Source organism: Brienomyrus brachyistius, chromosome 22 (genome assembly GCF_023856365.1).
Source record: "Brienomyrus brachyistius isolate T26 chromosome 22, BBRACH_0.4, whole genome shotgun sequence".
NCBI classification, from domain to species: Eukaryota; Metazoa; Chordata; class Actinopteri; order Osteoglossiformes; family Mormyridae; genus Brienomyrus; species Brienomyrus brachyistius.
The window spans coordinates 15,679,749-15,692,280 of NC_064554.1; the positions used below are offsets into that span (position 1 = coordinate 15,679,749).

At 48.3% G+C, this 12,532-nt stretch overlaps 1 protein-coding gene across 1 annotated transcript in view; it reads right to left on the reverse strand.

The window, feature by feature from the left end:
* Nucleotides 1-12,532, reverse strand: part of LOC125718209 (brain-specific angiogenesis inhibitor 1-associated protein 2-like) — a 47,763-nt gene that overhangs the window by 21,686 nt on the left and 13,545 nt on the right. The window contains 1 exon segment of the mRNA XM_048991871.1: nt 10,637-10,723. Coding sequence (XP_048847828.1) covers nt 10,637-10,723 — 87 coding nt within the window.

Sequence of the window (12,532 nt, forward strand, 5' to 3'; positions counted from 1 at the left end):
AAGGAAAGCAGGAACTATTTAAAAAAAAAACACACTGGAAAAAAAAAATACATGTGCATTAATATGGAAGGGAACTAAAAACAAATCTGCTTTAAGAGAGAAAGAAAAAAGTCGAGTAAGAAAATTAAAATGCGGTTTTACCAAAACGCCATTAAATCCAGTAATAAAATTTCACAGAAATCTCTAACTGAAGCCTGAAAAAGGGGGTGGGGCGGGGGGGGGGGCACATAATGTAAAAAGAAGAGGGGAGAGCCATGCAGCCGGGGACGTGTGTGTGCGCGCGTTGTTGTACGATACCTACATGCTGCCTCTTCTGAATTTGCAATGCATTGTAAAAGAACAAAAAAATAAAAATATATAAAAAAACACAGAACAGAGGATGTAGATTGAGCAGAGAGGGGGGAGCGAGACGACCTGGAGACACTAGCCGGGGGAAAGAAAAGAAATAAAAATGGGACGCACACAAGAGGTTCCAAGACGAGGCCAAACCCCTTTGATAAGGACCAGATAGGCAGCGCTCAACCCTTCCCAGAATGCACTGGGGTCCAAATCACCCATCGACGTGAATTCGATGCAGCGCGACAAACGTCAACGGCCAGAGAGGCTAATCGGCGTCGCACTACAAAACAGGGTGGCGCTATTCCAGTGTCTTCTTCCTGTGTCACTTGGGAGATTGATGCAAAACTAAACAAGTCGCTTGTGATCCCTGGCTTCAGGGAAAGAGGGGAGGGTGGGTTTCATAACGAATCAGCAGCCTCTTGTTTAATGCAAACATTAACATTACACTGAATGAAGAATGAAGCTAATGGTAATCACACGCTGCATCACATGCTGTGAGGCAGCATTAGCGCTCGCAGCGGATTAGCATACACGGGGTACGGGCCGGTGGATGCAGCTTGGGGGGGGGGGGGGATTCCTGCTCCCGCATGCCTTGGGCGCTCTGAGCCACATTTGCATCTGAGAACATCGCCTGTACGGTCTAATCAGCTACTGGAAGATACAGTCATTAGAGGCGCTGCAATATATGCTGGAGGCGGCCATTTTGGTGTGGAGAGGTAAATAAACAAACAACAACAACAGCCTTTGTTTCGTGAATTCCTTCCACGGTGTTGAGTGCAGGGTTATTGGGAAGAAGCAGCGATCGGCAAACTGGCACAGTGGAATTCCGAAACCATGGCAACGCCGCGGTCCTGCTCGGCCCTGGTGATACGCTGGTCTGTTTACAGACACTGAAGAAGTCAGGCTCCTCAATGACTGCTGGAGGCCACGCAGACAGGGAGAGAGACCGGCTAATGGACTGTTGTTTTGGGGGGTAGTTTTAGACACGGCCTCGACTCCCAGCTCCAGGAATGAGACCAGCCCTGTCTGAGTTCTTAGTAAGGGTTTGGACTGGACTACATTAACTCACACAGTGGACTGTTCACCGACAAAGAGGCTTCTTTTTGCACAGGGAATGTAGTTATCTGCACGCCGGCTCCAGCAAAAAATAAAATAGCAACAAATTAAAATGCAGGGAGGCAGTCAGTCTTTGACATAAGCGGCTCTGCAATTTTAACTCCTGTTACTGCCAACAGAGCAAAGCTACTAGCCTGCAAAACAAAAGCAGCAACTGAAATGTTTACTGGGTTAGCGGTTTAAACATGACGTGAACCGGCCAATCAGATACATCAAAATCTTAGCGCAAGGGGAACGATCAAGGTCATAATGTTGGATTGAGCATTGGGGGGGGGGGGGGGGGGGGGGGGGAGTTGAGGTCTGCAGCCATTTAAGGGGGTCCAGGGGGGTGCATTGGCTGGTATTGATTATTGTAGGGGCTACAATCCCCCCTCCCTTAATGAATGTTCCTCCATTGTATGTAAGCCTGGAATTTCTGGGGATTCATGCATTTCATCCAACTCTATGCTAATTTTTAGCACAGCAGGATCACGCTAAGCAAACTCTTCCGATCAGCTGGTTATTCTGCACAACAGAAGCTTCAAAAACTCGCTGTTTATGCAGGAATAAATGCATGGTTACTGTGAGGAGATGTGAACGAGATCAGTGTTCTGCTTATTTTTTTAGAAATAATAATAATAATAATAACAACAATAAGACAAAGCTTGTTGATTAGCGCCCAGTTCTTCGAACATTTGAACAGACACTTTGGAGACTGTTCAGTTTCCATGTTACTGTGCTAATGTACAAAATGAGGACAAATATGTATTATTGTGTTCAGGCAGGTGCAGGATGCAAAAAATATAATAAGCATTTTTCTTCCCCTATGACCACAGAGATGAAAAATCTCAATGGTTTCTCATCTCATTGCTGCCGCAGCCTAATTAGCCGAACAACGGTGTAAATCGATGCCGTCCCCAGGAAGCAGAATCCAGCCAGACCGAGGAGGAGGGGAGAGGAGGAAACGCTGGAATATATTAGAAACTGCAGCCTCCAGAATTGCATTTACGGTTCTCAGCCTGCCTAGGAAACTGAATATTCACAAAGGGTTTCGGTGGTGGGGGGTTGATACACTTGTCACAGAAGGATGACCTCATCATGCCCCTCGTCACCAAGACAGCAGGTTTCTGCGGTGATATTAATATACTGAACAGCATTGCCAGGTTTTCCTGTAATAATGGCCTTGTTATTTTTTTTTTCATTCGAACCCAGAATGAAATCTGCTCTTTCAGTTCTACATCCCCTTGCTGAGGTGCCTGCCGAAAATCTGGTCGGAAGCTAAAAGTTTACCCATTATGCTTTGGGAAATGTACTTCCTGACTATTAAGTTAATTGCTATTTATAGAACTTAAACACCGCCCTCCAATCACCTCCTACCCCAAATCCCTCCTACTGAACATGCCCATCAAACCAAGCAATCAAATTACAGTTTATGGAATCTGTTTTGACCCCCCCCCCCCCCCAAATATCTGTGGGGGGATCATTAAGCATGTGCCACAAATGGGCTTGAGTTTCTTTCACGGAAATCGGAATGGGAAGAGGGAGTCGCCGCACCCAGCCGCGGCTGTGAAGGAACGCGGCCCGGATCGGCACGGATTTCAGCACGGTTACCGAAGCTTCACCGATGGCGTCAGTCAGCGAGGCGAGGCCGCATGACAGGACCACAACAGCACCTTTCAGAAACTCCACACTCCTCATTTTCCATGCGAGTTACAGCATGAATCGGGTGAAGATGGTACTGGGCTGTTTTTTTTGTGGTTTCTTACATTTTTTTCCACAGCGACCATGACAGTGTTGAAGTTCCTCCAAAGGTAACAAGGGGGGGCTATAGCCGTCCGCAATCCTGCACCTGGGCGTGGCAGGAGGTGCCGGGAGGCCCTGCGGGGCTTTCCTGTATGGTTACTCCTCGCCACACATGGCAACATGTGCTTATTTACTCTGACGCAGGTCACCAACGCTGCGCTTTGTTCGCGAAACCCTGTGACAGCAGAGACGAGGCTACAGAAATGAGTCACATGACCCAGGATCAGGTGCTTGCGTGTCGAGTACTTGACATTGGGACATATTTCTTGGGTGTTGGGACATTCTTGGGAGGTGCCATATCTGTTCACAAGGCCAAGTCAAGAACAAGGGACAAGCCACACACATGTCTTTCGGGAAAGTTCCGACTGATTCTGAATTTAGTACAGTTATTCTTAACCTTATTCCAAATAAGTAAAATACATGACAACTAATATCAAACATTTGATTTTTAGTTTTTCCAATCTGTACGGGTGTTTCCTGAAGTCAGTGGTGCGAGAAGCCTGTGTGTCAGGACGCCGCGCCTGGTGAACACAGGGGAAACTCCCGCCGATTCCTGCGGCTGTCACACGCCAGCCGTGACACGAGTCGTCTCCGTGACGACGAGGGTGCCGTCGGCAAGCGGGTGCGCCCCTACCGGCCGGAATCCGCCCCGCGTCTTCATGGGCATGTCGAGACACGTAGAGCCTTTCTGAAAAGCGTGCTCCGAAACGCCTCACCCCAAAGATCCTGACCCAAGAGCTCCGTGTGTAGGAGCAGATCTCCATGGCTCCACGTGGAACTTACACTAGATGCTTCCCACAAGACACTGGACATCAGAGCCTGACGTCACAGCTGCCGAATGCTGAGGCGGGTTCAAAGTGGGCGGCCCTGCCCCTGAAGGCCACCCACGACACGCTGGTGCCACGTCAGCCCGCAAAACTCCCCTACCGCCACCCCCTACTCAGCCAGTTTAAGATGCATGCAACCCGATAATGAAAATGCGGGACTGGAACACGCAGGAGGCTCCAGGGACAGGTCGAGCGAAATAAAACTGGGCCATCATCCTTCAGCTGTGGGACTCAAATGTGGCTGAGGAGGGAATTCTCCTGCAGTGATGCGATTGGCTGGGAGAGGTCACCCCTCCCCTTCAAATTCTCAATGACGCAGAAAGCTCAACTTCAACGCTTAGGCTGACCACTTTGGCGACCTAGTGTTGGATGTCGTCGACTGGGTGGGCGATGTGGGTTAAGTGCCGATTTACAGGGGTGGGGTGGGGGGCACGAACCATGTCAATGTGGCTGGGGAGGAGTTTCGAAAGGGCGAGAGCAGAGCTACCTTGGCCTACTGACCCAGTAAGGGGGCCTACTGCAATGATGTCACAGCACCCCCTCGGATGGACAAGGATGAGCAGACAAGGACACAGGACACAGGATGTAAACACATAACTCAGACCACCCTCAGGACAGACGACCCCCCCCCCAAAGTTGAGGGGAAAAGAAGAGCAATATATTACACACTGAAAAGAGCAGAGAATACACTATTCTTAATATCCAATATGGAAGATGAACTGAGAATGTACTGTAACCACCCTACTGGTCGAAATACGAAAACGGTCCACACCAAACCATTAGGCTTCATCCCGGCCTAAAAATGCACATAACTGAAGTGCGATAATAAGCGTGAGACCCACTGGCGAAGATGTAAAACCAGAAATTATCCCTTCCTTCCTCCCTCCCTCCGCTGTCAGCCAAAACGATCGCTTTCAGCCTGCTATCGCACGAATCCGAGCGGCAAACAGGGCGACGTGCTCTTTGAAAATGAGATGCCTTTTAAGCCTTTGCTTAAAATGGAAAGGGTGGGGGGAACAAAGGAAGAGATCAGAGTGTTCCCTTCTGCAGACAATGCTGTGCGCTTTTGTAATTAGACCTGGCTGGGGCGCTACCGCTCTCTCGGCGATGACATGGGCCTTCTCCCCATGTTATCCAGACGCCAATAACACCGGGGCCTGTCGGAAACGACTCAACCCTGCCCCCTACAGGTTAGGACGGTGAGCTGCTAGGAAAACGAAGGCTCCGATCTCCATGCCGGGATGAGTGTGGCACAGACTGAGAGCACACCAGGCGGCCAGTGACCCACCAAATGGACCCCCTAGACTGCAGATACTTTATCGAGCCAAATATCAAACCACTTGACAGTTGGGGTGGGGGAGGGAGGTGGCGGTAGATTCGGTTCTTTTTATGTTTTTGCCGAAGGACCCAGGTTATCAGAAAAAGCAGAACGAAATACATTTTTGGTTATTATTTTGGTGTAAAAATCACCGCACTGAACGTGCAGCAGAGAGGGCAGCAGCCGGTGAGAAGCATGTGCCCCCGTGCTGCTCTCATCCTATCCCACTACTTCCTGTTCGTACCAGAAGAGCGACAGCTGGCCACAGAGGAGAGAGTCAAAAACAAAATGGCCACCAGCTACAGCCCCAGCACTCCGACTGGCCCTCATTTGCCAAAAAAAATTTAATTTGCTGGATGGCTGCCATTGGAATCTAAGAGGGCACTGAGACCCTCCCAGGATACCTACTATCTCGTGACTGTCGTCGCGGTTTGTGAAGATGGTACTGTCAAGGGAAGAGGTGGAACAGACCCAAACCCACGTCTCAGACCATCAGAAGCTGGTCAGAGGTCATCATGTGCACCGAGTATAAGGATATGGGAGAGGGGGACGAGAGAAGAGACTGAAGGAGGAGGAACATGCACGCACTTTTGTAATTATATCTTTGTGGGGACTCTCCGTTCATTTCTATGGGAAAAACTCTAATTCCAACATGACGACCTTAACCCCAACCCAGTCCTGATCTTCACCATAAGTAACTTCACAGATCTTTATGGGGACCTGAAAAATGGTCCCCACAAAGTCACACAACAGGTTTTTAAATCACATTGTGGGGGACATCTGGTTCCCACAAAATAATATAAACCTAATCCACACACACACACACAGTCTTTATATGCAAGTTAGCACTTGCAGGAATCTCACATTAGAGAACATGCAAATTATAAGGTATGTATATAAATTGAGAGCAGCAGTCCGTCACTGTGTAAACAAGGGTGTGTGTATACAGGCATGAACAGAGAGCACGGTATGTGTGTGAGAGAGTGTGAATGGCCTGGGCGTGTGTATGAGAATGCAGGGCAGAGGGTTTGTTTGAGTGTATAACTGAATGAGAATGAGGGTGTGTGTGCAGAAAGGGATGAAAAGGAGGAAGACCTTGTATCTCCTCACCAGCTCCCAGCAGGCACTGCAGTGCTCAGAAATAAACTGCCACAGTCAAGGAGGTGGGGTAGGTGGGGAGGTACTGGGGGGCTGACAAAGGAAATCTGCCATTTCATACCAAACTTGGCTGGGCTCCAAAAAAAAGTTATGTGCCGTCCCCCCCCCCCTTTGAGGGCAGTGCAGAGGGAGGCCTGAAATATCAACTTTGTGACAGTCTGCTGTGTGCAGGTCCACTGCTGAGTGAAAACCGCGGAATCCTACAATTTCAATCAATTTAATGATTAATTAACTACTCCCACACAAATGCAGTTAGTTACACAGCTACAGGCGATGACATGAAGAACCCGCATGGAGACCTACACCCTACTAAGCCTGAATTATTTTCCGTCCATCCACCCATCTGCTCAGGACAGGGTTGCGAGGGGAACCTGGAGTCTCTCCCAAGCAGCATACGGCACGAGGCGGGGGGGGGGCAGTGCGTAGGATGCCAGCCCATTACAGGGCACACGCGTGGACACATTGACACGCGACGGGCAATTTAGAGACGCCAATTAGCCTAATTGCCCGTCTTTGGACTGCAGGAGGAATCTCACGTGTCACGGGGAGAACACGCGAACTCCACGTACACTGGGCCACTCCAGGGAAACGGAGGGAGGAGGAGGAAGGGTGGAAAAGACGGTGGGAGGAAGGAGAGGAAGGAAGAGATGAGTGGAGATGGAGGGAGGGAGGGGGAGTTAGAGAGAGACGCGTGTCTGCGTGGGAGGGAAGGTGACAGAGAAGTGATTATACCAAACAGAACTGGGGTGCGTGGGGGTCTGGGGCAGAGGGGTGTGGACCACATGCACGTGCGCACACACAATCCTATTAATGCCAGATTGGTCCATCTACAGTGGGCATTGGTAGGGCTGTTTAGGGGGGCTTTAGCCATCCATCCATCCATCTTCTGAAACAGCTCATTTATTTTAGGGTTGTGGGGGGAGCCTATCCTAGAGGGCACCACCCCCCCCCCCTTTTCAACTATAGTGACCTTCCCAATGTGTGTGCTCATGGTATCCATTCCTGATCAATTTATCCAACATTTTAATTGGGGTGGGGGGGGGGGCAGTTTAACAGGCCTGTAACACAGCTACAATAGTTTGTTGTTATTTTTTTTATCCCACAAGATGTTCCCGAAGATTGACGGCTCCGCTGGACAGCTGAGTGGTGGATCTCACATGCCTTCAGAAGGCAGACAGCCAAATGCATGGGGGGGGGGGGGAGAGGGGGTGGAGGTTTTATTTCTTTAACTTTGGTGCTACAGAGCTCGAGAGATTGTGTACAAACCAGAAGATGTGATCGAGGTCTCATACAATTTTTACAAGGGCGCCGTGAATACAGGCAGTCTCTGTGGACAGCCTCGACGGACATGAGAGGGGGCCTGAGTTCCGATTTCCAAACTGGAAACAAATCGACCGTGATGCTGCAGAAGATCACAGGCGAGTGTGATCAGCCAGTGTTTCCAAATGTCTCTACCTGTGTGCTTGGTGGGGGGGATCAGTGGAGGAAGTAATCCTCTTTGTGGGTCAGGGAGGTCCAGATGAGTGACTCATAGGGGATGCACAGAGTCATGGCCCCTCGCCCACGACCTCCAGTGTCCTGCTGGCACTGGGACTTTATTCCAGTATTTTTCCAGTGTGGATTTAGGAGGCATCCACTGATATACTGACTTACACTGCATGTCAGAGCTTTCAGCCAGTGAACACCACACAATCAATTTGATTGCCCTTATTCTCATTGGTCCCTGACAACTTCCTTAAGGGGGGGGGGGGGCAGAGGGTACCAGCTATTACAGAATGTTTCCAGTCACACTGGAATCCCACATCCCTGCTCTCCGATGGGAACGTGGTCCAGTTAACCCTGAAAGCATGACCTCGGCTAATCACCACGGAAACAAACTCAAAAGCAGAAGGCAGACACGGGATCGTCCCTATCCATCTCCGGCGGAGTGCCTTCATCATCATCATCATCATCATCATCATCTCCGTAGCAATAATGAGCGCTTCCACTAAAACCTTCAGAGGAGAGGGGCGACGGACAGGGGACAAACGTGGTATGAGGCAGGACACACACACACACACACACACACACACACACACACACACACACACACACACACACACACACACACACACACACACACACACACACACACAGAGATTAGGTCTTACGTATGTCTTTGTGGGGACTCTCCATCCATTTCTATGCGCAAAACCTAATCCCAACAATGACAACCCTAACCCTAACCCCCACCCAGCACTCATCTTAAACCATAAGTAACCAGACTTTTGACATTTTTAGCTTTTTGATTGCAGTCACTGGTTTTTATAATATGAAGTTTACCACTAGGGACGTTTGCCCCCCCCCCCCCACACACACACACACACACAGTTTTGTAAATCTTTGGACTCCATCCATTTCTATGGGGAAAACACTAATCCCAACATGATGACCCTACCCCCTACCGAGCCCTAATCTTAACCATAAATAACCAAACAAAATAACCTGAAAATTAGTCCCCACAACATCAAAACAAAAGGTTTTGTGGGAATCATTTGGTCCCCACAATGTAATATAAACATAATCCACACACACGGGCTGACCTGTCATTACCTCCCCCTCACAAACCAACATATATAAATATAAAAGTGCTTTTCCCTCTGTCAGACTATAAGCAGACCAAGTGAACAGGGAGAACAGCCCAAGCGTAGAAGGAGCCCGTGGCAGGAAGTGTGGAGGTCAGCACATGGAATCCTGCGCAATAAACAAGCCCCCCCCCAACCCGAGGTCTAACGGCATTACTCTACAGCTAGACAACTTTCCAGTCAACACCAGGAACTGATGTCGCACAGTTCAGGGCTCAGTGACAATGTGAAATGGGGGGGCACTCTAAATTTTTTCAGGATTTAAGAAATATTTACGGAATTAATAGGAAACCTTCAGAAAGGGGATACAATAGGGAGGGGGTGTGGTAACTGCCAATAATGCAAACTGAATTCAATTTAACAAGACAAAGCAATAGAATAAACAATCGCTTCACGCCAGCAGCCACCCCCGAAGCCAGCTCTGTAAAACACCTCTGTGAGTCAGCAGGGCAGATTGGTTTAGGACAAACCGGAATTGCTGGTCCAGAATGCATGTGGGATACTTCCAGGTCACATGACTCGCCCTGACTACAGCTTCCTGTTTGTCGGGTTTACCCTCCTGTTCACCACTCACATTTGTCTATCTTAGCACACACTCCCAGCATGCATTTCTCCAGCTATCTGCACTCTCACTTGTCACAGCCCCAAAGATTCATGGGAAACAGCCGCAGGCAAAGGGTAAATGGCCCCATATTTTCTCTGGACATCACAATAAAGCAACATATTTAAGAAAAAATACACAGAAATTACCACAAATCAGGAATAAATGCCCTGGCGGTGAGCCACCATATCAGATTAACATCATCTTACATAATCCATTATTTTTATACTGCAAATACTTACAATACAAATGGGAACTGAAATATCTTCCTGTGCGTTTGTTTTTAAGGAGATTTGTTCCAATTTGTCGCCCTGAATTTCGAGAGACGTTCCTCTTTAAAAACGGCACTTCGGAAATAACAGGCTGATTCTGCTGACTGCCCGATTTGTTAAATTTTACTTCTTGCCCTTTCGGTTCCCGTGGTAACTTCCTCCCAGCCATACAAATGTACCCAAACTTTCATCCATACCCACATCTACAAAGCAAACCTCTAACTAGGATTTCGAGAAAGGATTCCAGAGCCAGAGGTGAAATCGCTTCCTTTGAGCGATTTGGCATCGCTTAAGATAAAGCTTGTTATTCTGGCTCTTGATCCGAATCGGTTAATTTGCTATAGGGTGGGGCAAACAGCTGAACAGACGACAAAGGCGATAGACAAACACTTAAAATGATTTTAATGAAAAACCTTTAGCGCTACAGGCCTCCAACCCATGAGTGAGTTTGCCTGAACATGCGGCATTCACATTCAGGGTCACATTCAGGGTCACATTCAAGCCCAAGAAACGGCTCCGCTGGACAGGTGAGAGGTGGATCTCCGAGTGGGCTGTAGTGGGGGGCACAAACGGCGGGGGCAGTCGGACAGGAGACTCACCAAGATCCTTGGAGCCTTGACTCTCGCTGGCCAGCTCTCCCATCCGCACGAGAGCGTCGAAGTAGCCCTTGGCGGCAAATGTCACACCTGCAAGCACGGAGGAACCACGTCAAGGGATGGTGTGGGTGCAGTGCGCGACTCAGAAGGTCAGCATGCTGTGCTTGTAAATGGAAGGCCGCAGGTTCGAATCCTGGGGTTGGTCACCACTGGGCCTTTGAGCAAGGCCCTTAAAAACGAATTACTCTTGAGAGTAACCGGCCCAGGTCTCTCATTTGCGTGTCACTTTAGATAAAAAAAAAGAATAAATCTACTAAATAAATGAATGCAATTTAACGGCAGATCAGCTCCCCTTTAAATCTAAACAAAAATATGAAGCTAGACACCACCCAGCTCTAGTCATCGTGACCTGTGATGGCCATGTGCACTAAAAAGTTTTAAATACCAGTCAGTATGATCCATCATGCAATTTATTCAGACTCAAGGTTTTTTTTGATCATATAGACACTGATAAATATTTCTTTCATGCCTTGCGATGGTCTATTGCTTTTTATGATTTTGAAATAAAATTAATCTGATATGAATGTATTTTGTGCTGGGAAATAATTTGAATTTTTTCGCCATATTCGGGTCTGGTCCTTTCTTACTAGCTATCATCAACTAAAGGCTGGAGGTCAGAATGAACCATTTACTCACTCCCCAAGAATCTGCCTGAACCTCACCTCATATGGTGCTTACATAAGTCACACCCAACTTGTAAAAGTTATACGATTACTATGTACTGTTAAGCGAGGCCCTTCTCAGCCTCACTTCATTACCCCCTCAACTCAACATCTTCAGCCTCTCTGCAGGTATCTTCCAATTTCCATTCCATTCCTCCAACTCCCAACTTAAAATCACCTCAACTGGTATTTAATCAGATGCATTGTTTACACTAATCGAATCTAAAAATCAGTTGCGCTTTTTTTTTTTTGCGATGTTAAAAACCGTTGTCCTAAATGCGTAATTAAGAGGAAACTGTTTGAGCAAGAGCCAGGATACAAACAGCCTCACATGGAGCGAGTTCAAGGACCATTAAAATTCAGTTCTTGCTTTGACAAAACAGAATCTGGCAGATCTAAAAATGTCTATAGGATGTGCTTGTGCAGGGGCCAAAAGAACAGCCACATGCTAAATATGCTCTGGGCCCTCCTAGTTGCGACGCGGTTGGATAACAGCTAGCGTGCTACCCTACTTTACCATGGCGACCAAAAGTAGGTGGACCAGTGAACCGCAAGAGACCCAGATGCTGCTGAGGAGTGAGGCCTGTCAGAGGACCCAAGCAGGGAGGTAGAAGGGATTAGCCTTGGATAACCCGAGTGCTTTGCTTTCCTGGAGCATGAAGCCGACGGGGGGTGGGACCACAAAGAGGATTACACCCCCCTTGGAAGATGAAGAGCTGAGAGGTTGGTAGCTACAGTCTAGAGACGACCAGAAATGTCGTCGTTTCCCCCAGAATGTGACCAGCGCTCCTGGACCCTCGCTCCTAAATGCTCAAGCATTCTCCTTCAGGGATCAGCCTCGGATACTCAGTCACGTGGCTCATCCGGGAGGATCCTCAAGACGGAAGACTGCCAAGACGATTGCGAAAACTGACGAACGGCATCTAAACCGCTGAACCAGACAGGTGCAAATCACCCACCGTGGCCACCCATAACAGAAAAGCACAGTGAGGAAAACATCCATGTTTTTGAATAACCCTGAGCTTCGCTTTCCTGAAATCCCTCCCACTGGTATTCCGACAATGCATTCAAAACAGCCAAAGAAAGCGTTACAGTTGCATTCATTTAACAAAAGCTTTTGTCTAAAATGATGTACAGGCACAATGATACTGAAATTCCAGGTGAACGTTTCCTGGCT